The sequence below is a fragment of the Papaver somniferum genome, unplaced genomic scaffold (genome assembly GCF_003573695.1).
Source record: "Papaver somniferum cultivar HN1 unplaced genomic scaffold, ASM357369v1 unplaced-scaffold_8, whole genome shotgun sequence".
NCBI classification, from domain to species: Eukaryota; Viridiplantae; Streptophyta; class Magnoliopsida; order Ranunculales; family Papaveraceae; genus Papaver; species Papaver somniferum.
In genome coordinates, this window is record NW_020650970.1 from 254,186 (window position 1) to 280,032 (window position 25,847).

Consider the following 25,847-nt stretch of genomic DNA (forward strand, 5'->3'; position numbering starts at 1 on the left):
ACAAGTTACACACGATAACCAAAAATCAAAAAACACATCCATAGCAATACAACCACGATAACATAGCAACCCTAAAATTAGGATACATGCTCAATATTTCACCCTCGAAGTAATGGCTTCCTTAATTTAAGATGAAGAACAGGGGAAAACTAGTATGCAAGCATCAGAAAAAGTTCTTCATCACAAACAAGGAACAACAGTAGCAGAAAATTCACAAATCAACACGGCATAAAACAGTGAAATAAAGAAAAGAAAAACTCACCGGCAAAAACAGCAAGTAGAAGAAACGAACAGGGGAAGATCACAGGTGCAATGAAGAGAGAATTTAAGATCACAGGTGCAATGAAGACTGACAGAATTTAAGATCACAGGTGCAATGAAGACTGACAGAATTTAAGATCACAGGTGCAATGAAGACTGACAAAGAATTTAAGGTCACAGGTTCAATGAAGGCAGGCAGGAAATTTAAAGGAAGAATGAACTGAGAGAGTGTTTAGGAAGAATGAAATTAAATTTCCTCTCTATCCTTAAAATACCCGAAAGAAAAGAGGAAATTAAGGGAGAAATAGGAAAACGTGCCCGTTACATAAGCAGTTAATGCACGAATAAAAGACGTGCCCAAGTATCTAGGAGAAGTTATTAGGAGTGAGAAGAATGTGCGACGATAGTTTTTCTTCAAGGCACCCATTAGCCATTTAAGCCCGAAGAAAAGGGGAAAATTGTGTACACATATATCTCACTATCGGACACGTGTATACAGAAAGGTACGTGGAAAGCATGCAAGCCAAAACATCAAAACATGATGCGTCACGAAGCACCAAATAAACCCCGAGGAGTTGCTTTATCTCATCCCCGGAAGAGGGGCTAAGATCAACGGTGGAGAGAAAGTTAGCTGACACGGACTGACAGGGGCAGAAGACACTTGTCTGACACGAGCAGACCCCTCAACTACCCGCATTAAACACTCTGAGCAGTGCACGTGTCGACCAACCTGTGGAACGAACGAAGATGCCTCCGCGGGATCGAGGGGGAAACGCAGACCTCCGCGTGATGGACGCAAGGACACGAGAAGATAAGGTTCCAACGGTCTTCAGAGATGGGTCCCACGTTCCAACCTTATAAATACCCAATCTCCACAAAGAGGAAGGGGGATGGAAAAAACATCAGGAGAGAAGGAGAGAGAGAGAGAGAGAATAGTAAGGGTAAGTTAATCCCTTAGTGGAGAGAAACATGTAAACCCAAAGTCATTCAACTATTCGTGTAACCGTGAATAATATAGTAGAACAACAAACCCCGTGGATGTAGGCCTTAGTGCTGAACCATGTAAACCTTGGTCTTATTTACATTTCAGCACTTTACATTCATTTAGCTCCGCACGTATTTGCTTATATGTTTTGTTTTCCTTTAATACTTGTATCCCATGCATGATCGCCACGCACGGGGAAGTTGGAGGAGGCCATGATAAACCCGAAGGTTTTGAGCCAATGAATCCACATCAGGGTATCATCATCGTAATCTCTTTAGACGTTAATGATTGATTGTGTGCATTCGGACGCCCACGTAGTTCGTGTGTCCACATGAGAAATATGTACGTGAGGCAATTTGAGATACTCTCTCACAAAGAAATATGATTCGCAGTAACTATTCTTTGGCACATGAGATTCAGTCCTATCTAGAACACTAAGAAAATCCATTACAAAGATACTACTGATGAAAGGCGGTACAATTTACTAACAACTGCCGAAGCGATTTTACTTCCAGGAGATGATTCTGACATACTAAGTGCGCCCGATATTTTGCTCCACCTGGAGGAGAAAAAAGGTTTTCCCGGATCTCCAAGTGCCACCCTTCTTACTTGCCTCTGCATTACATTTTCATTTTTCCATATGGAAAGTTGAGTTGGCATCCTCACATAAATCAACCGGATCCACGAACATGAAAACATAACATTACTTGACTAAAACTGAAAATTAGAAATCTTTAATCCATAAGCTAAAACTGAAAATCAGAGTGGCAATCATAATATTACTCGACATAAAAAGAGAAAAAAAACGAAAAAAAGTTGGTTTTTATAAATCGAAGAGGAGGGGATAAAATACTAACATGCATTAGACCCAAAAACTTATGGACATACAGAGAGTGACAGTGACTATGTATGACAGTGTGAAAGTAGAGATAATTGGTGTATAAACTTTCCCTCGATGATCTGCTTCGCAATGATGAAGAAAAATATCGAAGGTACTCAGAATCTCCACAACATCGAGATTTATGTGCACATTCATTATTTATGCACTGGAATATTTTTAACACATTGAATTCAAAGAGTAAAAGGTATAATTAAATTTAATAAAACAGAGGATCATACAATACAGTAGTAGAATGCATTGCCTTCCCATGACATAAGCAACAACATTAACTAGGTTTTTTAACATAACTTTGTGATTTTTTTTTCTTTTTCTTTTTGAAAAATAACTTTGCTTAACATTTTGACAGGTTTTAGCAGACCAGATCAATGCTTAACTTCATTTTATTTTATTATTACAATTTTTTAAACAATTTAACTAGATTATGTTGATGTTGCTTTCAGTTGTTGTTGAATGATTTATTTGTGACATTTTTATTTTATTTACAATGAGTTATTTGTGTATATACTAAGATACGGAAGTGATCAAATGGGATGCAAAGAAGTATCAACTCTTCTGTTTTAACTTTTCTAGATAAGGTAAAAAGCTTATCTATAATAATACAAAATAGAAGGGGTTTTTTAGCCTTGGACGGTCGGATAACATTTTGAGAGACAAACGCTGCATTCGACTATCCCAATCTCATGCCAGCGAAAGACATCCGACGATCATGGTATTTGCAACCTCTTTCATGATAAACCAAAAGTTACCTCCTTTAATTAATTGATCATATCATAACTCAAAATATTAATCGAATATTAAATACAAATAATAAAAGAGGTTAATGGTTTTATGTATAAAATATTATAATAACATATATATGCATTTGTTGGATTTAGTGGTGTCAAGGTAAGTACGATGAGAAGTGATATACATGTATACGCTATTACTTGAATAACTCGGTTGTTGGATTTTGGGTGATGTATATGGCTAATTTTATTATGTTTGCATGGAAATTATTTTGTCTTGAAACAAAATAGAAAACTTTCTCGGAATTGAACGATTAAAAGTCTAGAAAATTTTTTTACATCAATCTTAGATCAGACTAAAGCAGTGTCGTTACGGCACGAGTTATTTCTAAATTAGATTTGTAACCTCCTTCAACTATGGATATATGCATAGAATCCTTATAATTAGTTTCTCACCAATTAAAAAAAAATTAATGTGCAAATAAAAAATGCTTACCAACTAAATTCTACAGCTATATATATAAACTCATATTTTTTATTCAAAAAAGAAAACGACTAATATTCTTTTAGAACCTATTACCCACCTTTATCAACCTATAAATAAAGAACAAATAATATTACTATTAAAATATTTGCAGTTACAACATGTAAAACCCTTATATCTGCCTTGAAATAAATCAATTGTCCTTCCTCAACCTGCAAAAAATGAAGAACAAAGAACATTATGTTAAAAAACAAAAAATTCATTTTAATTTTACTCAATTTGTTTTTCCTGGAAATAACCAAAAAATAAAAATAATTATATACAATTAAGATCTACCCAAATAATGAATCACCAAAACTTTTCACTTCAGTCATAGCCTAATTTTAATTTTAGAGAAAAAAGAAATGTTATTTTAAAGCTTACAATTGGTCTAGCTAGGACATGTAGACTCACAAGTTTGCATTCTTTACTGCCTTGCAAGTGGGACAACAATCTAGCTCGGAATAACATTCATTTTCAAAGATGACACTGAAATCCAAATTTTTTCATAAACCTCCCTGGCTTTTATGGTGATTTCCTTTTTTCTCTGCATCTGCTAAGTTTATTTATTTTTATCTTCTTGGTCATGATTGTCTTTTCCTCCATAACAACACGATTGAGCATCGTTATCTAAACCTTTAATTATTGACCTATCACTGTCACCAAGTCTTTTTATTATCATGATTCACCTCTAGCTTCTAAACTCCTGATTTGGTGTTGGAAATATTGAATATGAAAAACGTGCATATTGGTGTTATATTTCATCCGGAAATGGCTGCAAATATCGATGAAGTTTCAACACAATATTCTGAGAAGTTTAAGCATAATATTTTGAATACAACACAACAATATCACAGACCACCAATCTTTAGGTATCGAATACAGATTGTAAGTGTAATATCTGAGGATCGAATAAAGGTATTTTAGGAAAATTATAACAATGTACCTGGCGTTTTCTTGCTACTACAATATCCCCTTGTTGAACAAGATTATGCTATTGGGGTAGTATGTGTGCATGAAGCAAGGAATCAGGTAACCGTTTTCTTGCTACTACAATATATGGTATTTTACTTTGGTTACTCATAAATTTCTTTGAATATAGTTTTAGTGTCTCCTTACAGCTACGAATAATATTAACTATGACATTTTTATGTGAAAAAAACAATTTTATGTTTTTAAATCAATTCTCTAATAACTATGCTAATCGTAAAATTCACCTAACCAAACAAAGGTGGAGCCCAGCTGCTGGCTCAACCTGCCCAAGGCTCCTACGGGAATTTAGATATAGTTTTTTAGTCGCTCCTTTTCCTTTTTCTTCTGTGCTTTGAGATGCCTTCAATGGGCATTTGAGTAACAAGACAAATATGAGATAAAAGATACATTTATTTTGTTGATTTACGAAATACGAACATTATAGCATTGAAATGTTGTGGAAAGTCTAATACCGGTAAGTGCAAGAGTAATGTAACCTTTGGTGCGACAAGTGTACATTCAAATTTAATGTGTATCCAATATGTGATCTCTTCAACGATTCAACAATAAAATCGTCAAGCCATTCAGGTGCTGAGTACTTTCGCTTCATTCATTCATTTGTTTTTGTTTTTTTGTTTTGATTTTTTGTTAGACATGATATTTCCGTCACTTATTTCTCTTTGTTCTTCTTTTTGCACCATTTTATTTTCCAAAGTTTCCCTTGCTCTGATTACCCTTCGGTTGATCTCAAAACATGAACCTCCAACTTAGTTTATGTCCATGTTATAGTTATGCTCTTTAAACTAAAAGTGTGTGTGAATGTGCCTCTATTGTGATTATTTATGAAAGTTTCCAATCTTTGATTAAGACTGATTTATTTTTTTAGTGTACTTCTCATATAAAATTTTATCTTTTAAACTAAATAGACTATATATAGGCTACACTATTTTTGAAAAAAATTATAAAAGTAAACGTAGCCATTATTAATTGTTGAATTAACAAGCTTTACGTTAAATAAGCATGAAAAAAAGACGATGAACCAAGACGACATCGGAGTCAAGCCATTAGTTAGCTCAGAATGATACTTACAATTTACTATACGAAATTAACTTGAATTTTTAAGTCCCTTCATGGGTACTCGCCTTTACATTATGCTTTCTTTTTGTATTTCTTTTTACTATATGGTAAATATGGTTGGAAACCTGAAACGAATCATCAAAATTCGTATGCAAGATAATTTACTTAAGTTTAATTAAATTAAATTATTTTATTTTTTATGGGTTTCCTTTTTTATGGATGCCTAAACGAGCATTTTTCTATATTGGGAATTGGAAAACTTTTCCAAGAAGTTTTCGTAGACATGCATTCGAGATCTATCAAGGTTTGATGACCGTCACATGTTTTAATCCTCACCCATATATATTTGTGATGTTGATTGGTAACTCGAATCAGCCAAAAATTTAAGACATCTACTATATCAAGATGCGTCAGATTATCCAGATTGAATACCCCCTGTTTTCAAGTTGAAAAGAGATTATTTTGATGAAATAAATCAAGGAAGAAATTCCTTGGGTTGCTCTATTTCATATGTCTACAAGATTGAATTTCAAAAATATTTATTACCCTATATGATCTTTTCCTTTTCTATTCTTGAATAAGTTTGAAAAATCTGAATTTTGGAACAAATTCAAAAATTTAGTTGTGCTAGTCTTTAGATGAAAAAACTGATTCAGTTCTTTTTCAAACACAAAGAAAATGTACAGTACATGGTTTATATGCTTGTAGGAAACAGATCTCTTGTATGAGAAATAAAAATATATTAAAAATTAACTGAAGGTACAGGTTCATCTTATATTTTTAGATGAAGGTGAATATCCAATTTATTGACAAATGTTGTTTCTTAAACCCAATCTGTTTTGAATGCTTAATTGTCATATCATTGTGGATGTTGTTCCTTTTATTGTCGCATGTTGATAAGTGTTGTGCATCCAATCATACTTATGATGTGTTAAGCAGTAAACCGATAGATTTACGATGTTTAAAAAAAATGGATAAGTGAAAACTAATCTTTGTGATATGTAAAGAGTCAAGAGTAAAAAATGGATAAGTAGAAACTAATCTTTGTGATATTTAAAGAATCAAGAACAAGATATACCAAGTATCGAGAATCGTATCATTTAACAATTAATTGTATTGTTTATAAATAGAAATGGGTCATAGTTTTTGTTTGGGAACCCAACATCGTTTTGAATTTCAGATGGCTAAATGCTACTTTGGCAATGCAAGGTTATAATTATTAGAGGTCTCTGAGGACAACTCAAATCACATTGTTTTTCTCTTCAAATAATTTTTTTTGGATTGATTTTTAAAATTTAAATTATTTTTTTTCGATTCTTAGAATTTTTTCTCTTCAGAATAAGCAAATACTGGAATTCTTAATTTATTCGTTTCAAACGACGCTTGCATGTTCTAATTTATTAGATAAAAAATCCCATTATTATCCACGCAAGTCACATTATACTTTTACTGTAATTAACTTTGAAAGGTGATTCTACATTTAATTAATGGTCACTATTTAGTTATCCTGGAACAACGAATAAAAAACACACCAAGGTAAACAATCTGGAAACAAGTAATAGTGATGCCTTGATAATATAAATCGAACCATATTAGTGAGATCCCTGAATAAGTATATTAACAGTATTTTAAAATATTTTCTGTGTACCAAGTTAGAAACCATGTTGAATACCAAAGATCACGTGAGGCATGACACTAACCATAGGTTGAGCCGGGGCAGTAAGACCAGGTGATACCTAATACAAAGATAAAATTATTGGATGATGATGATATAATATTATATCACCTTCCGCGTTAGTCACTCGATAGCCAAGTCAGTGGCTAGCCGACACTAAAAAAAGTTAATTGATTAAAATAATGTTATAGGGGAACCAAGATTTCGGGGTGCAAAAATTTAGTTTGGGGTTGTAAAAAATTTTAGGGGGTTGTAAATAAGTAAAACTAGACTTGTAAATAGTAATTTTTTTTCTATTACGCATAAATTAGGCTTTGGGCCAGCTGCACAGGAAATACAAGTGCACACCAATGTCCTGCAATGAGATGGCTCCGCCCCGAGTTTATGCTGGAAGGTAATATCGTACTCTATCGCACCTTCAGAATTAGTCACCCGAAATAGTTAGAGGACAACAGGGTATTCGACCTAATGGTATGTTTGTATCACCCTAGGAAAAAAAAAGAAAAGAAAAAAAAGTCCTCCCCGATTTTTCTTATTAGTTAGTAATATGTTATAGTTCTCGAGACGGATCATCCAATACCGAAATAAAAATAAGACAAAAAATTAATGTGGTTCCGCCAACTTGACCTTCCTTCAAAGACAAACCCCAAAGAATGAAGATATATAGGTCATGTAATCAATGCCATATCTTTAGATTAATTCATTGCTGATACCACAATCACATGATCAAGTTTTTGTGAGTGCGAAGTGCCAAGTGGTGAAGTGAGCCACATGGGTTATTGGAAATCAAGATTTTGTCATTTTTATTTTTGTTTGGTTTTTTAACATGTTTTCGGTGATGAACGTTGGTAGGCCTGTCAATGGTTAACCGGTATCCGTTAGCCGAATCCGATTACTCGGTTTCCTTTAGGTTTAGTTCTGTTATATCGGTAACCGGTTATCCATTATTTATAATGTAGCGGATAATTTTATCCTACCGTAACGGTACCGGTTGGGCTATTTCCGTTAGCCTAAGTTCCGATAACCGCTAACGTGCTACTAGTACGTGTAAATTACGCTATACCTAGGTTACTATACTCGACAGAATCACTTCTTCTGTTCTTCAGCTGGTTCAGTAACACAAACGAGAGAAGAAAAAATCACCCCTCACCCTCATATCCTTCCTTTCAAATCGAGCAAAATCATCACCTTCTCTATACAAATCATCTGTAATTACTGATGCTTGGAATGATTTTGAAAGGTTAATTGAAAAGAAGATGGTAAAAGGTAAGGAGATTGGGATACTTATAGCTGAAAGCAAACATTGTAAGAGGAGAATGCCTGCACCCAGTAGCCAAGGAACCAGCAAATTGCATTACCATGCTAAAACCTGCAAAGCAGAAAAGCCTGCAAACAAGAAAGAACAAAGAATGATTACTACAATCAAAACAGGTAATGCACAAACTAAGCTTGCTAATTGGAAATATGATGGTGATCCTAATAGGATTCTTGTTGCCAAGATGATTGTTAAACATGGTTATCCAATCACTATAGTTGAGCATCCATATTTTGTTGAGTTTGTGAAGTCTTTAAATCCTACTGCTAAGCTTTGCACTAGGAATACAGTTAGGGAAGATATCATGAAACTAAGAACTGAGTTCAAACTGCAATTACAAGATCAATTTGAGACAATTACATCTAAGTGTAGTTTAACAACAAATATGTGGTCATGTAAGCATACAAAGAATGGTTATTGCTGTGTGACAATGCATTACATAGATGATGAGTGGAAACTGATTAAGAAAACACTAGCATATACTTTAGTACCATCATCACATTCTGGAGAAGTTCTAGCATCTGTAGTGAAATCAGTATGTCTAGATAGGAAATTAGACACTAAGCTTTTTGCTGTAGCTGCTGACAATGCTAGATCCAACAATGTTATGATGGACCATCTGAGGAAATGGATTGATAGCAAAGATTGTTTAGTTCTTAATGAGGATATGTTCCAAATGAGGTGTAGTAATCATGTATTGCACTTGATTGTAGGGTGTGGAATGAGGGTGGCTGCTCCATTTATAGATGCAGTTAGAGAGTGTGTAAAATATGCAAAACAAGTCAGGCTAGAAAAGAGATATTTAAATGTGCTATTGCCCAAGTTAAGGTTCCTGCTTCAAGGTCTGTGGGTTTAGATGTGGATACCAGGTGTAACTCCACCTTTAAGATGCTAAAGGATGCAATTTTTCTGAGACAAGCTTTTGTTAGGCTAGGTGATTTGGATAATGACTTCAAGATACTACCAACTTCTAAGGAGTGGCAACAAAGAATACATGTATGTGAATGTTTGGAATTGTTTGATGTCATTTCAACCAAATTTGCTGGGATTAAGTATCCCACAACAAATTTGTATTATAATGGGGTGCAAGAAGTTAATAGATGCATTAAGATCTTGGAATCAAGTGAGCATGAGTTAATAGATGCATTATGAAGAGAGTATATGGTGTGGAAAACTATAAAAGTCACTATAACAAATTTGAGCTTGAACTCAATGCTCTTTTCTGTGCTTATGAAACCAACACTACAGCTCCAGATTATTTTGATACTGGAATGCATTCAGCTGGATTTGAGATCTCTTCAGGTACAAGTACAACAACATCATATGAATTTGGTTATGATGATTTTATTATGGAAAACAATATTTTTGAGGTTGAGAAGTCAGAATTGGAGACATACTTAGCAGAACCAGTTCTTCCTAAAGGCACCGCCACTGAAGAAATGAGGTTTGATATCTTAAGATGGTGGAAGAATCATGCTCTTAAGTACCCAATTCTCTCAAGGATTGCAAAAGATGTATTGGCATTTCCAGTGACAAGTGTAGCATCAGAATCTATGTTTAGTATTGGTGGCAGAGTTCTCACATCTCACAGGAGTTCATTAGCTCCAGATCTTGTTGAAGCTTTGCTTTGTTTGGGTGATTGCCTGTCAGATCTTACTCTCAGTGACAGTGATAGTTGTGTTACTGGTAAGTTTCCTTACATCTTAATCTTGTACTTGCTTTTATATTTATTGCCATTGCCTTATTGCACTGACACTGCCATCTTAAATTGCTTCACTGTCTAACACTTTTGATTTTCCTTTCAAAATGCAGAAGTTGAGGACTAAGGAGTAAGGAGGAATGCATTTGCAGATGCAGTTGGCACTTGGCAGTGGAGAACCTGGAGATGGAGGAATGCATTTGCAGATGCAGTTGGCAGTTCCTTTAATCCTTTGTCTTTTCTTTTGCAAAAACATGATTTTTCTTTTGCTAGAACATCTGAACATGTAATTTGGTTTAGAACATGAAAATCTGTATGTTTTTTTGTGTGGCATGGATTTAGAACTTATTTTGTGTAATTGATCTGTGTTTTAAACATGTTTTGTATTGTCCTGTGACATACCAGATGGTACAGGAAATTAATCGTTATCCGATAAGTCTGACGTAACGGTAATGGTTTTGAATTTCATAATTCCGTCGGCACTTAACAGATATCGGTTAACCGCTAATTTTAACGGTAATGGTAGCGGCAGAGCCATTATTTGTTACGTTAAGTGTCGTTGGCAGCCCCGAAGGATAGTTATTTGCTGCTTCCAGTAGTCAAATGGATATAATTATGACTTTCCCGAACTTGTTTGAGATAAATTATGAAGATGCTTTCAGTTTTGCGTACGCATCAGGCGATGGAAAGCAGCGCACCCTGTGTACATATTACAAATATTGTTCCCACCAACTTTGTTTGCAATATCTGTAGAATTAGGTAAATTTTTTTTGGCGAAATCCGCGGTAGTATCGGTTGATCCGCCGATGATTGGACCCAACACAATTAAATTTTTTAAATCGGCAATTTTGACCACACTGTAATTTTGACCACACCCTAGTCGCGCGTGGTACGTACTTGGATTGAACACCAGTTTATGCTTAGCTTGATTCATGTTTTTACATCGACCATATCCAGAGAAAGAAAATAAGAAAAACAAAAATCGAATTTCCAACATGCATGTTAAACAAAAAAACAAAAATCGAATTCCCAACATGCATGTTATGCAAAAAAAAAAAAAAAAAAAAAAAAAAAAAAAAAAAAAAACTCGATATCAACACTAAATATCCATTAATCAGATTAAATTGTCTCAGCTATATATCAAGAAAAATGAATTGTACTCAAACAATTAAAAAGAAACCCTAGATGTATATATAAAAGAAAGCCTAAAAGAACACCCCAGATATATGGCTTCAGCTTTCAAATCATTCGAAAGCCCACTGGTTCTCCGCTCTAACCGCCGCCTCTTCCTCCGGGGTGAAATCATTCTCGATGTTGAACATCTTGCGAATCTCCTCTGGTGTCTTTCCCTTGATCATATCATCAACTGTCTGGCAAGTCAAATCCAACAACTCTTTGATATTCAGATAATTTGCAGCAACAGATCAGATTGTTCGACCTTAACAAACTCAGCATCCCAGGCCTTAAGGTCATCCTTAGCTTTATCATCGGCCTGATCATCACTTTCAGCATGTTTCCTGCATTATTCAATAACTTTAGCCAAAGTCTTGCCTGTTACTATTGGACGTGTACACATTGTGTGCCACGGCAGTGGCAACACAACCACCAGAATGGGTCTTCTCATCACAGTCCGAGTCTTGTGTAGTTGTTCACAACTTCCCTGTATTCTAGTTAGAATCTGTTTTAGCTTAGGAAACATATCTTTGAGAATATCTGTATTCATATATATATATATATATCTCATGTAAAGAAACAAATATTATTAATGCAGAATATACATATCTTCACCAGAGATCTTTGAAATCTAAGATGGTATCCTTGTAGATCCTAGGTTCTTCCCTTCCGCTTCATCTCTGCAGTCTCCAGTGCATCAATATTTTTTTTTTCATCATGTATGCATCTACTCCATCTTCTCCCAACTCTCCAGTGCATGACAACATTTCTTCCCAAAACACTGAACCTCTGCCCAATCCTTCAGCTCTTCCTAGAACTCTAGACCCTTATATCATTCATCCTAGTGATAATCCCGCAACTGTGCTATCCTCTCCTCTTTTACAAGGAGATAACTACGGTTCATGGGTTAGAGGAATCACCAAGTCTCTGAATGCCAAAGGCAAGCTTGGTTTCGTTGATGGCTCCCTTCCTCCTCCAACAGATCCATTGCAGTTTCAATGCTGGAAGAGATGTGATGATCTCGTGGGCAGTTGGCTTCTAAACTCTTGTCAACCAGATATCAGGGCTAGCTGCCTGTATGCTGCCAACTCTCATGCTATCTGGAAAGATCTGCAAATCAGGTTTTGTGTCTCCAATGCCCCTATTCTGTTTCGTTTAAAATCTTCCATTGCTTCAATAAAACAGGAATCAATGCATGTATCTCTTTACTATACCAAAATAAAAACTCTTTGGGATCAATATGACTCCCTGGTTGCTTCTACGGAAGCATGTATCTGTGGTGTTGGCAAGCATATGCTTGAAAGACTCGAAAGAGAACGTGCCATGGAGTTTCTGCAGGGATTACACGACAGGTTTTCCAACCTTCGTAGTCAGATCCTCACTATGGATACCTTCCCAAGTGCACTTCGTATCTTCAATCTTGTTCAGCAGGAGGAGGAACAGCAGCATATCACTCATACTCCTCTGCCAACTGTTGATGCCGCTGCTCTTGCTTCGGCTCGAAATTTTCAGTCCAGCTCTCGTCCGCCATCCAATCAGAACAAGCGTCAGCGTCCCTTTTGCGACTATTGCAACAGGCTAGGCCATGTTCGAGACAAGTGCTACAGGCTCCATGGTTTTCCCCCTTCCAACAGTTCTTCACAACAACCTTTGGCTAATGCAAGTATGCATCTGACTGCTGCTGCTGCAGCTCTGTCACCTGACACATCTGCTGCACCACACGCTCTTCCCTCTCTGTCTGTTGATCAGTATGCTCGCCTTTTGGCCTTAATCAACCCTGCACCAGACTCTGCACAACCTGATGTCCGTGCCAATTTCGCAGGTAACATTCTATCCACCTCTATTGTTGACCCCTGGTTTGTAGACAGTGGTGCAACGCACCACATCTGCAACTCCCTCCATTATTTTACATCTTATGTACCTGTTCAGTCTTCCATTCTCATGCAACTCCCGGATGGCTCATTCTCCGTGGTTACGCATATTGGCGAGGTTGTTTTTTCGCCTACGCTAAAACTGTCGAATGTACATCACATTCCTAATTTCAAGTTCAATCTCATCTCTGTGAGTCAATTAACTCGCCAAACTAATTGCATTGCTTATTTTTTCGAACATGTTTGTTTCTTTCAGGACCGTGTAACGAAAGCAGTGATTGGTCGGGCTGATTTTATCTCTGGCTTATATCATCTCCAAGCCCATCCGCCCAAGTCATTTAATAGAGTCCTATGTAATAAAACAACTGCCGATGTTTGGCACTGCAGACTAGGTCATCCTAGTTTTGATCGTTTTAAATTACTTTGTCGTACTTTTGATTACATTAAATCTAGTTCTACTTCCTTTTGTGATGTCTGTCCATTGGCTAAACAAAGCCGTTTGTCTTTTAATAAAAATTCAGTGTCTTCAAAACGCTGTTTTGAACTCATTCATTGTGATATCTGGGGTCCTTTTATGACACCTTCACTCACTGGTGCAAAGTATTTCTTAACCATAGTCGATGACTATTCCCGTTGTACGCGGGTTTATCTCATGCACCTCAAGAGTGAAACTTTTAAATTTCTCAAATATTTTCTTAATTTTGTTATCACCCAATATTCTCACAAAATAGATACAATATCAACTGGTAAATCCATTCCTTTTCTTTCCATATTGCAAAGAGTACAATCTGATAATGGTTCTGAGTTTTTATCTCAAGACATGCAATCCTGGTTCAAAGCCCATGGCATCCATCACCAACGAAGTTGTGTTTCCACCCCTCAACAAAATGGTGTTGTGGAACGCAAACATCGTCATCTTCTCAGCGTAGCTCGTGCTCTTCGTTTTCAATCTTTTTTACCACTTACTTATTGGGGCGAATGTTTACTCACGGCATGTTACCTTATTAATAAAATGCCAACTCCTATTTTGAAACATAAAACTCCACATGAAGTTCTTCTTGGTACTATTCCTAATTATCGTCATTTACGTGTTTTTGGTTGTCTCTGTTATGCTAGAAACACAAAGATTCATTCTAAATTTGACCCGAGGGCTAAGCCTGGTGTTTTTTTAGGATATCCTCATAACCACAAGGGTTACATCATTTTGGACATTTCCACAAAAACAACTTTTGTATCTAGAGATGTTGTCTTTCATGAGCATTTGTTCCCCTTCAAAGATGCTAAATTCACTTCTGACACTGCGCTTCCACTCTCTACAGATACTGATTTTTTTAATGAAGACTCCACGTCTGTTTCTCCTTCAAATTCTGTCATCGATATTCATTACTCTAATTTACCTTCCTTGCAAGTGGCTGACTCGACTCCTCCCACGCACATTCTGGATAATCATACTCCTCATACGACTGGACCTCCTCTTGAATCTACCTCTCCGGCCGTCTCTTCTCCTGAAGTGATTTCTACTATCGATACTACTTTACGCAGGTCAACTAGAACACATACTCGTTCATCTCACCTGAAAGATTATGTTTGTTCTGTTTCTCAAGGTATGTCTAATTCTCTGTATCCTCTCACAAATTACATTTCTTTTGATAAATTTACTCCGCCACATCGTGCCTTTCTATCTTCGGTTATTTCTAATAATGAACCACGCTCTTTTACGGAAGCCATTAAACATCCAGAATGGCGTGATGCCATCGTCAAAGAGCACACTGCTTTACTTAATAATGATACTTTTACTATGACTGCTCTTCCACCTGGAAAATCTGCTATTGGTTGTAAATGGGTATTCAAAATTAAATATAAGTCGAATGGTGATATTGATCGTCGTAAGGCACGTCTCGTTGCCAAAGGATACACACAACAGGAAGGTATTGACTATCATGACACTTTTGCTCCTGTTGCTAAATTAGTTAATGTTCGTGTTTTATTATCCATTGCTGCCATTTTCAATTGGACTCTCCATCAACTCGATGTCAATAATGCTTTTTTACAAGGGGATCTCCATGAGGAAATATATATGAAACTTTCCCCTGGTTTTCAAACCAAGGGTGAAACTCGTGTTTATAAACTCAATAAATCTCTATACGGTCTTAAGCAAGCGTCTCGTCAATGGTTTGCTAAATTTTCTAATGCTTTACTGGAGGAAGGTTTTATCCAGTCTCGTGCTGATTATTCACTTTTTCTTTTTCATTCTGACGCCATCTCTATTTATCTTTTGGTTTATGTCGACGATATCATTATTAAAGGAAATAATCATTTGGCTATCCAGCAGCTCATACAAAAACTCGAAGCCAAATTTTCACTCAAAAATCTAGGGCGTTTACAATATTTTCTGGGCATTGAAGTTTCTCGTTCTCCAAATGGCATTTTTCTTGGACAACGTAAATATATTCTAGACATTATTCAGGACTCCGGTCTTTTAGGTGCTAAACCTGCGGCCTCTCCCATGGAGCAACATCTAAAATTATTACCAACCTCAGGTAATCCTCTCTCTGATCCAAGTATTTATCGACGCTTAATTGGTCGACTTCTATATCTTCAGGTAACTCGTCCTGATATCACTTATTCTGTGAATTATTTAAGTCAATTCTTGCAACATCCTTGTTCTGGTCACCTGGATGCTGCTTATCGTGTTGTTCGTTACCTAAAAGGCACGGTTGCTCACGGCATTTTTCTTTCTGCTACTAGTTCACTTTCTCTTGCTGGTTACACTGATTCAGATTGGGCAGGTTGTCCAATCACTCGTCGCTCTACTGCAGGTTATTTCATTATGTTGGGTATAGTCCTCTTTCTTGGAAATCCAAGAAGCAACCCACTATTTCGCTTTCTTCTGCTGAGGCAGAATATAGAGCTCTAGCTAGGGTCACTTCTGAGCTACAATGGTTACATTATTTATTTTCTGATCTTCGTGTCAGTATTCCGCAACCCATTCCAGTCTATTGTGACAATCAGGCTGCTATTCACATCTCTGAAAATCCGGTATTTCATGAACGGACTAAACATATTGAAATCGATTGTTATTTTGTTCGCGAAAAAGTCATCTCTGGACTTATCAAACCAACTCACATTCCTTCTGCAGCCCAGTTAGCCGATCTCTTTACTAAACCGCTTGGTGTGGATCATTTTAAACATCTTGTCAGCAAGTTGGGCGTTCGGCCTCATGATCCTCCCGCTCCAACTTGAGGGGGGGTATTGGACGTGTACACATTGTGTGCCACGGCAGTGGCAACACAACCACCAGAATGGGTCTTCTCATCACAGTCCGAGTCTTGTGTAGTTGTTCACAACTTCCCTGTATTCTAGTTAGAATCTGTTTTAGCTTAGGAAACATATCTTTGAGAATATCTGTATTCATATATATATATATCTCATGTAAAGAAACAAATATTATTAATGCAGAATATACATATCTTCACCAGAGATCTTTGAAATCTAAGAGTTACATTGGGTAAAGGTATTCCGTTATCACTTATCAGCACAATCATCATCAATCATATGCTTGCTGGTTTGAGATTGAACAGCAACAGCTTCTTCAACCACAAATTCTTCTCCATCAGAAGCCTTTAGTGTGAACATCTTTGAAGTCGACATGGTAAAAAAAAATACTACGGTGTGGTGAAAGCAAAAGTAAAAAATGTAGGCAGGAAAAACTTAACTGAATAAACCTTTTTTATTACGTATATATAGGCCTAAGTAAACCCCAAACTTGAATCGCAAGAAACCCAAAACCCTAGTAAATGTCGAGATAATCCAACTTAAACGGCGGAATGTATACCTTGCTCCGGAAGGTAACGGCAGAATGTACCTTGCTCCGGACCGGAAACCGACACGCCTTCTTTGGTCCGTGGGCTTTTTGTAGTCTATGGTGTTTGATCAAACACTGTCTTACGGCATGAAGGCCCAACTTTCAAAAGTTTTTTTCCACAGTAGCACAATCTCACGGGCATAAGGGCATTACATTTTTAACCAGACCTGATATATCCTGACAGTAATGAACTGATAACGATATATTCTATTCAGGTAGATCATTCCAATTCATAACCATCGGATAAACGGCCTTACTATTCTAAACAGCCTATTGTATATGCGACAGGAGAGAATCAGATACCGGTGGTAGCAATCCCTACGTCGGAGATTCAAGGCTTCTATATTTTGGTAAAAAGAAGAACTACCAGGGTAACTAGGTTTTGTTTTGGCAAAATTTCACCTAGTCATGCATTAAGTGTTCACAGATTACAGACGATCTTTGTTTGTTTTTTCCAGACATCTGCATCTCAAGCCCATCACTGTTCTTCTTTTTTCTTCCTCTGTAGAGGATATTTTCATTTCTACGAACTGAAAATATGAGTCTTCATAAGGGGAAGATTCTCTAACCGATCTTTGGATGACCTCATGACCAAGTACTGTATTTTCTCTGGGTATTCACTGGAGGAGAAAAGTTAAAAGAACAGGAGACTCGCTATAGTTTGATGTATTTTTCCATTTAAAGGCATCAACCATATAGCAATTCCCCAATGCGCAGTGTCCTCTCTTTTAAGTACACTTGACGCAACTCCACTATATAGCCTGCCTAGTTGACAAAGATTCCCTTAGCCTACTGGTTAACCCGAAGATAAATACAGTCAACAGGATCCTTCAAAACAACAATCTTGTAATCACTACCTTTTTTTAACCAAATTCTAATCAATGACTGTACAGGTAATACCGTTCTAAGTTTAATTTAATTTTATATGCTTCAAAAAGAGAGAAAAAAATGTTATACATGGTGTATTTCTTTTCCTAAAGGATCAATAGCTTCTAACAATTAAAATCCAACTGATGCCCTACTGAGGATGTATGTTTTCCGAATAACATTAAAAATGTACCTTTTGTTTTTGTCCAGAGAATTATTAGACTACAAAATTTTGGATTTATTAAGAATCCATTGGCTTTTGCTTATAAGCTACTCAAAAAATGTTTAAAACATGTCACATGAGACGCAACTAATTTGAGGGATAGTTTTTACTTACTAATCAAGAATGGTGGTTAATCTTATGTTTTCATTCTTCTTTGGTGTCATCATCTGATTCATCTTCTTTGTTACTTATAGTACTTCAGTTGTTTAATACCTACTTAATTATGTTCTCAATATAGGACTCCATGTGTCGTGTTCGTATTTGATTATCAATCACTAACATTATTGGCTACCATATGCTAATTAAGTGGTCATTATCAGGATGTATTTTTAATTTAGGTTATGAATAGTACCCTTAAACTGACATGACAAAATTATATGAATGACATTGGGGAAAATAGCTTTCTACAAATGATTTAGTTTGCTTATATTGGGAGTGAAGTTTTGTTTAGTATTGAGCGAGTGAGGGTTAGTGTAATATAGCTGTTTTAGACTTCTAGATCCTAATACAATTTTAAAAATCTTTTCTGTTTAAAATAGAAAACAATCATTTTAAAAAACTGGAAGGGATTCTAGTGGGCACCAGCACCTTTCTGAACGATGATGCCTAGCCAATAAAGAGTACAATTTGTTATTTCGGAAAATGGGTCATTTGTCCAAATATTTTTAAATCACGGTTCAAATGGACGGGTAAAAAATAATTTGGGTGAAATGGCCAAAAAAAAAAATAACATGATGAAACTGGATTCATCCTAACTTAAATTTAAAAAATAGCAAGGATGAAACTGGATACATCCTGTGTAAATTAAAAATAAGAAAAAATATTTGAAAAAAGGCACGATGAAACTGGTTACATCCTGCCTATTTTTACGTTTTTGTCCATTTAAAAAGTATCAAAATCTAATTATCCATTTCACCCAAAAATTATTGATTTTGATCATTTTAACAAATTTTGTGTTTTTATTTTTATTTTAAAAGGCTTAAAGCCTAAGGTTTTTACAAGAAGAAGTGTACTACCCACCGGCATAGGTAGCTAGGTGAAGAAAACAAGAAACATCTCCTCCCCATCCTCATACTAATGAGTTTCGAACTCAGGTGTTTGGGCCAGATACCAAATATTGTCAAGGATATAGGATTGAATTTGTCATGTACGTACCAAAAATTGTTAGTGCAGGTCAGAAGTTCTAACATCAAATGATAAAAACATTGTCAAAACTGATATTAACAAATTTAAGTATTTTTTTTACCATACTTGATCCATAGTGTGTCAGTAAAAATTGTGTTCACATTGCCTTCTCCACCGTCTAACTAATGTTATTTTTTTTGATGTTTTAAAATCGGTCGTTTATGATTGTTCATTTTTTTTTTTTGTTTTGCTGCATGGAACTGCAGTCTGAACGAAATTAAACCACAATAATTACCCAAATAAATAAAAACAAATCAAAATTTAGAAAATGAAATTCCAAATGGATAAATCAGTAAATGAACTTAACACAACATAAAACTCGGATCCAAAGCCAAAACTAAATATAATTCTTGTATATAGCAAATTTTGTCGAGGATTTGGAGTTGGATTGTCATGCATGTTCGAATATACTCTTAAATTTACTGATTGTGATAAAAATAGAATCAAAACCGATATTAACAAATTAAATAACATCATGTTTATGCTGAGTTCACATTCTTCTTCTTTCTTTTTTTTTGCAATATACTGTACACATGGATTGAAATTTACAAAATAAAAAATACATATATAAAAAAATCCAAACGAATAAATGAATTTGACACAACTAGTAAGTCCATCAGATCCCACATTGCTTCACTTCACAATTCAAACATTCTGATCCAATTAGGTAGTTGTCAGCTGCGCCTGAAACCAAATGCTTCCTCCTAGCTCCCTACTTGATCACTACAGAATCACCAGCCAACCAAAAAAAAATGGTCCGACTTACAGCAGCAATATTGCTGTCATGTGTACCTTCGCTACTTTATATTCATGACTGCGCATTCTATATAGATAGATAATTGCTGTGATTTCCATCGTTGGCTCCATATGAATTAATTTTAAAGGTACCTATAGTTTCTAAAGTCTATTTATATATTTGAAAGCAAAAAGTCTACTGAATATTGAAGTATTATACTGCAAGTAAAACGGCTTTGTACTCTGTACAGTACTTTAGAAATCAGGAAGGAGAAATCGTCATTATGACGCTCTATAATTGGAGGTATAAAGCAATGGACTTTAATTGCCTTGACCTACCTATGCTGGAAGATATAGTATATATATATATATCCAGTCATGCAATTATTTGGTCGTTGGAACGGTCAGAAAATGGGCGTGGAGGTAAAGATCGGAAACGAATGATGAGCGGATCGTAACATTACTGTGAACTACATAGAAATGAAAAGTGAAGTATTCATATCGTCTTTGTGTATGTTCTTCAAGTTTATATAAATGGTGAAAGTATCTCTTTTTACGAGAGAGAAGGCATTTAATTAAGGTTTGTTCTCACATTTTCAATAATTTAAATAAAAAAATTAACGAAATTGTCAGATTGTTATAATCTTACACAGTGATGTTTTATAATTTTGTGCATCCGTGATTTGACTGCATAAGCAATAGGAAATGCTATTATGGGACAACGGGAACTTCGAGCTTATCGAGTCAATTCTCATTTTCAACCCACGAGTGTATGACCAATATGAGCCCGAAGCTTCCTTCATAACTTCTTCTTAGTGGCTATATATACAGTCCTCAAAAATGCTCTATTTCTCCATATTTTCCTAGTTGTAATATCCCAATTTTTTATTTTCTTTTTCGGTTTTTTAGTTTTAAAGGTAACAGTTAAACTGTTATAAAGGCAGTGGCCAACCACATGCTGTTTTCATACATTGTAGTGACTGTCAATGACAAACTTGTGACCTTATTAATTACTCGAAACACTAACTCAGGACGTAATTGAATTGTGTGGCCAACGACATGCTCTTTTCAGATATCCTAGTAGTGACTGCCAGAATTGTGAGCTTAACTCAATGGAAATTGAATTTTGATGGAAGCAGCATCTAATTGTGTCATTAATTACTCAGGAATTGGTGTAGGATTAATCAATATTCATGAACGTAACAGCATCTTATTGCTTTCATTTTAGGGACTGCCAAAATTGTGACTTAAACACTAACTGGGGTAATTGAATTTTGATGGAAGCAGCATCTAATTGTGCCATTAACTCAGGAATTGATGTAACTAGGATTAATGAGTATTCAATTTAAACCATTTGAATATTCATTTTATTGTGCTTTCATTTTCCTCATGGGTAGCACCAGTGGGTGTCCCAACTTATTCCTAACTTTCTTTTTCTTCTTCATTATCTCTTCTTAAAGTCTAAACACAACCACAATAAACTATTAGCAATTAAAAGAAGAAAATCAACCAAAAAGGAAAAGATGGACAAAAACTACTGTTTTTTCTTAAAGTGGGTATTGCTGTCTAACTAAGCTTTCTACTCATCAAGTAAAAAAAGTTTGGTTCTTTGTTTGGTAGGTTGGTTCTCATTTTTGTTGAGTGAGAAAGTAGCCAACCTTCATCATCATATCAACCCAAACAACACCAATGAAAAAAAAAAGAGACAGATAATTATGTATTAACAATTTGACTCTTTCTCTGTCTCTAGAAAAAGGGAGTTTTCAAAGGCAGAAAGAGGGAAGGAAGAAGGGAGATAAAGTAAATCTTTACAAGTAGGAAGAATTAGAATCAGAGTTGGTGAAAAAAAATAGAATCCAATACAACAACTAAAAGGAAAGGGGGTTATATGAAGGAGGAGAAGATAAAAGTTTCTTGGTTCTTGAGGTGATTGCTGATGGGAATCCATGAAGGAGGAAGAGAAGAGAAGAGAAGAACTAGAAGGATTATCACTTGATCACTACTACTAATCTATCTATCTCTCTCTCTTTCTCTCTCTCTCTCTCTCTCTCTCTATCTCTCCTTCTTTCTCTCCTTCTTTCTCTCTACTTCTTTGATCATCAAAGAGAAAAAGCTGCATAAGGTTTTGTTGAGGCTACAAAAAGCTGCTTGGAAGGACAAAAATAGTGGTGAAGGTACTAACTCAAATAATTGATCAAGTTTTGTGAATTAATCCTAATCTCTCTTTGGGTGTCTTCAATTATGCTCTTAATTCTTTTAGAAATTTAAGAATTGTGTATATGGTCCTTAAATTTACTACTTTTTTGTGTTAGTGGGTATCTTATAGAATTGTGATTTAGGCTGTGAATTGCTTGAATTGTGTGAAATTAAGAATTTTGGACTTGTGACTTCTGAGAGATGGAGACAGAGAGACTTTCTAGGAGAATTAGACCTCGAAATTATTGTCAAGGAGAAAGTGATATTCAGCTCATGAAAATACAAAATTGGAGTCAAGAAATTTAGTTTGATGCAAACAAAAATGGAGAGTTCAAGTTTTGTTGAGATATCTTGTTCTACCAACCAACTGTTTTCCTAACCCTCAAGGGTTGGTGAGATAGGTGAGATATGTTGTCCCAACAACTTCCTAATCCTGAACCTTGAAGAATTACAACACCCAACTTCCATGTTGCAAGTTAATTTGAGTCCGTCTTAGTAGAATTTACTCTTAGCTTAGCCTAAGCATAACGGGTTTGAGGTCAACTTCACCGCAGCGATTGAATACTGGAATTTTTCGGTTAGCCCCTGGTCAGAGATGTCACCAGAACATATGAGTACCTGCGAATCGGGTTGTTCAAAAAGCTGAAAAGAGGAATGAATTTGCGAGGAATTTCATATTTTTTTGATTTTATGATTGAACATGAATTGACTGTTTACTCTGTTGCAGGTTAAAACTAGTGATGTGATAAAAGAATGGGCAAGAAAGGAAATTGGTTTTCTGCAATCAAAAAGGTTTTCTCCCCCAACTCCAAAGACAAAGTAGCCAATGTAAGTATACTTTCTTCTGATAATTGATTTCATTCATAACTTGACCCTGCTCCATCCAGAAGTTCTTATAATAGGGTTCGATTATATGACAGGAGTTGGAAAAGAATAATACAGGTAAGAAAAAGAAATGGGGATTGGGGAAGTTAAGAAATGGAGAAACAACTTCTTTTATACCTCTTTACAGAGAACCAAGCAGTATCGAGAAAATACTTGGAGATGCAGAAAAGGAGCGGCAGCTGGCACAACCCATTTTATCATCAACAGATCAACGTAGGGTACCGTCTGTTCCTTCAATAGTTGCTCAACGTTATGAACAAATCAATCAGGGAAACAACAAAAACAATGGCAGCACTAGCAGTAGCATTAGCAACACCAACACCACTACTGTCCCCATCAGCACCAGCAACACTGCCACCCCCAGAAAACCAAATAAGGCTAGCAGTAGCAACAGCACCACCAGCAATAATACTCCTAACACTAAAACCAACAACGGCAGCACCACCACTGCCACTACAAAAACCGACAACAACAGCAGCAGCAGCAGAAGTAACAACACCACCACAACCAAGAATTACAGAATACCACCTACTATAGAACAGCACCACATTGCAGCCACCAAGATACAATCAATCTACAGGGGTTATATGGTTGGTCATTTTGTCTATCAACTTTTTGGTTTTGTCATATTCTCTTGCATCATCAGTTAGAGTCAAACTTTAAGTGAGAACTTATTATCTAGTGCAACCATCATCAGCAACGAATATGACCAAAATATGCTGTACTAAAAAATGATAAGAGAAAATACTACTAAAAATCAAGCAAGTAATATGTACCACTAACAGAAGAGATTTCAGATGCTGTGTTTACAACTTATTATCGACTTTAAAACACTCGCACAACTGGTAGGTAAAACTAGATTAAAAGATAGAAGTCTGACAAGATAATGTGTACTTTCTCGTGAATCAGGCAAGGAGGAGTTTCAGAGCTTTGAAAGGTTTGATGAGACTTCAAGGGGTGGTTAGAGGACAGAGTGTCAAGCGACAAACAATGAACGCCATGAAATACATGCAATTACTTGTAAAAGTTCAAACTCAGATACAATCGAGAAGGATCCACACATTGGAAAATCAAGCCCAACATCGCAGTGATGTACACAATAATGATAAAGAACTTGAGAATAACATGGCCAGATGGATCTTAACTCATACGGTAAGTTTTCTTCCTGGCTGAAAGATCAACCACCTTTATGTGCTAGAACTTGTGTTGTTTCGTTTCGGCTATAACCTGTATTCTCAGACACCACACCAGTAACTTTGTGTTGCTTTTCTTAATCCTGATTTTTGGTTTTATATCCACGTTCTGGATCCGCAGACACCACACCAGTAACTTTTATGTATTAATTTTACTTCTCATATGATGTTTGTAACTAATAGTGAAAGATGATTACTTAACCGTGTGACTGATGTTATTATGTAGGCTGGACAAGAAAACTGGGATGATAGTGTACTAACAAAAGAAGAACTAGATGCAAGACTGCAACGAAAGGTAGATGCTATCATCAAGAGAGAAAGAGCCCTAGCCTATGTTCATTCACATCAGGTAAATCATACATTTTATATTTTATTTATCTATTAGCAATATATTTAACACCTACTAGTAGATACTTAAAAACTTTCTTCTGTCTATGACATCCCAAAAGTCTTTGAAAGCTAGTCCAAAATCAGCTCAATCAGCTTTAATGGAGATTCGGTCGGGTGGCTTTCCATGGTGGTGGAATTGGATAGAAAGACAACTTCCTGAAAATCAATCTGAGATTCAATCCACACAATTGAAAAATAATCGCTTTTCTGAAGTTCAATCTATACAAACCAACGGACAATTTTCTGAATTTCAGTCTCAACAACACAGGACAGATGTGACACCACCTCGTCGATGGAGCCAAGGTACTGGTTCTACCACAGCAAGACCTCAAACGGGTAACTCAAAGCAATCAAGTTTTAGATTAGAAAATCTCGATTCACTAACACCGAGACCAAAAACACCTCTTGGATCTATGGCTAGAACACCAGTTCACCTATCAAGCAGCAGATCACCGCTGTCAAATAAACCAGGTACACCAATGAAACATCCAAAACCTAGATCTGTTATGGGAGGTGATTATCCATTAAGGGACAATGACAGCCTGACAAGTTGCCCACCTTTCTCGGTCCCAAATTATATGACACCAACTGTTTCTGCTCAAGCTAAAGTAAGATCTCATAGTAACCCTAAAGACAGATTACTAGCAACTCCAGACCGCGAGCAAAAGAGACGGCTTTCATTTCCTTTAACTCAAAGCATTGGATCTATGAGATGGGGCAAGAGTCCTTTGTTCTCAAGCAAGGACTCCAGCTCCAGGTCTGTGCTAGGAAAGAATCAGCCTGTGCATTCTGTAGGCAATGTGAGTGTGGATTCTACTGTATCTTTACCTCCTCATCTTGGAAGGAGACCCTTCAAATAACTTGAGTGTAATTTTTCTGTGTGTTTGAAGTTTTTCTTTTTCCATTTTCATATCTTGGTTTCCCTATTTTTTTCTTTTCGTTTTTGGATGTTGGTGGGGTGTTCGTTTGGTATATTAAAGTAAGGCATTGATTGATAGTTCTAGTATGTATGTAATAATAACAATAAACAAAGAAAGTGATGGTTTGTATGTGAGGGGTTTTAGTTTAGGGTTCCTTATTCTATTTAACAATCTGGAACTAGAAGATTTTTTTATGAACGTTTTATTCAGA

At 36.0% G+C, this 25,847-nt stretch overlaps 1 protein-coding gene and 1 pseudogene across 1 annotated transcript; one reads left to right on the forward strand and one right to left on the reverse strand.

The window, feature by feature from the left end:
• Window positions 1-11,377: 11,377 nt before the first annotated feature.
• Window positions 11,378-16,828, reverse strand: LOC113344794 (annotated as a pseudogene).
• A 4,910-nt stretch (window positions 16,829-21,738) lies between these two features.
• On the forward strand, window positions 21,739-25,830 carry LOC113344822 (protein IQ-DOMAIN 14-like). The gene is made up of 6 exons (XM_026588727.1): window positions 21,739-22,226; window positions 22,976-23,076; window positions 23,169-23,723; window positions 24,043-24,285; window positions 24,553-24,675; window positions 24,776-25,830. Exons 2-6 carry the CDS (start codon window positions 23,002-23,004, stop codon window positions 25,574-25,576), a joined length of 1,797 nt encoding a protein of 598 aa, XP_026444512.1. The 5' UTR covers window positions 21,739-22,226; window positions 22,976-23,001; the 3' UTR covers window positions 25,577-25,830.
• The last annotated feature ends 17 nt before the right edge of the window (window positions 25,831-25,847 follow it).

What these genes read in the sequence shown, in the direction of transcription:
- LOC113344822 (XM_026588727.1), top strand. Translation starts at nt 23,002, where the DNA reads ATGGGCAAGAAAGGAAATTGGTTTTCTGCAATCAAAAAGGTTTTCTCC. An exon ending in CCAAAGACAAAGTAGCCAAT is followed by an intron (nt 23,077 to 23,168) that starts GTAAGTATACTT and finishes ATTATATGACAG; the next exon opens with GAGTTGGAAAAGAATAATAC. An exon ending in CAATCTACAGGGGTTATATG is followed by an intron (nt 23,724 to 24,042) that starts GTTGGTCATTTT and finishes CTCGTGAATCAG; the next exon opens with GCAAGGAGGAGTTTCAGAGC.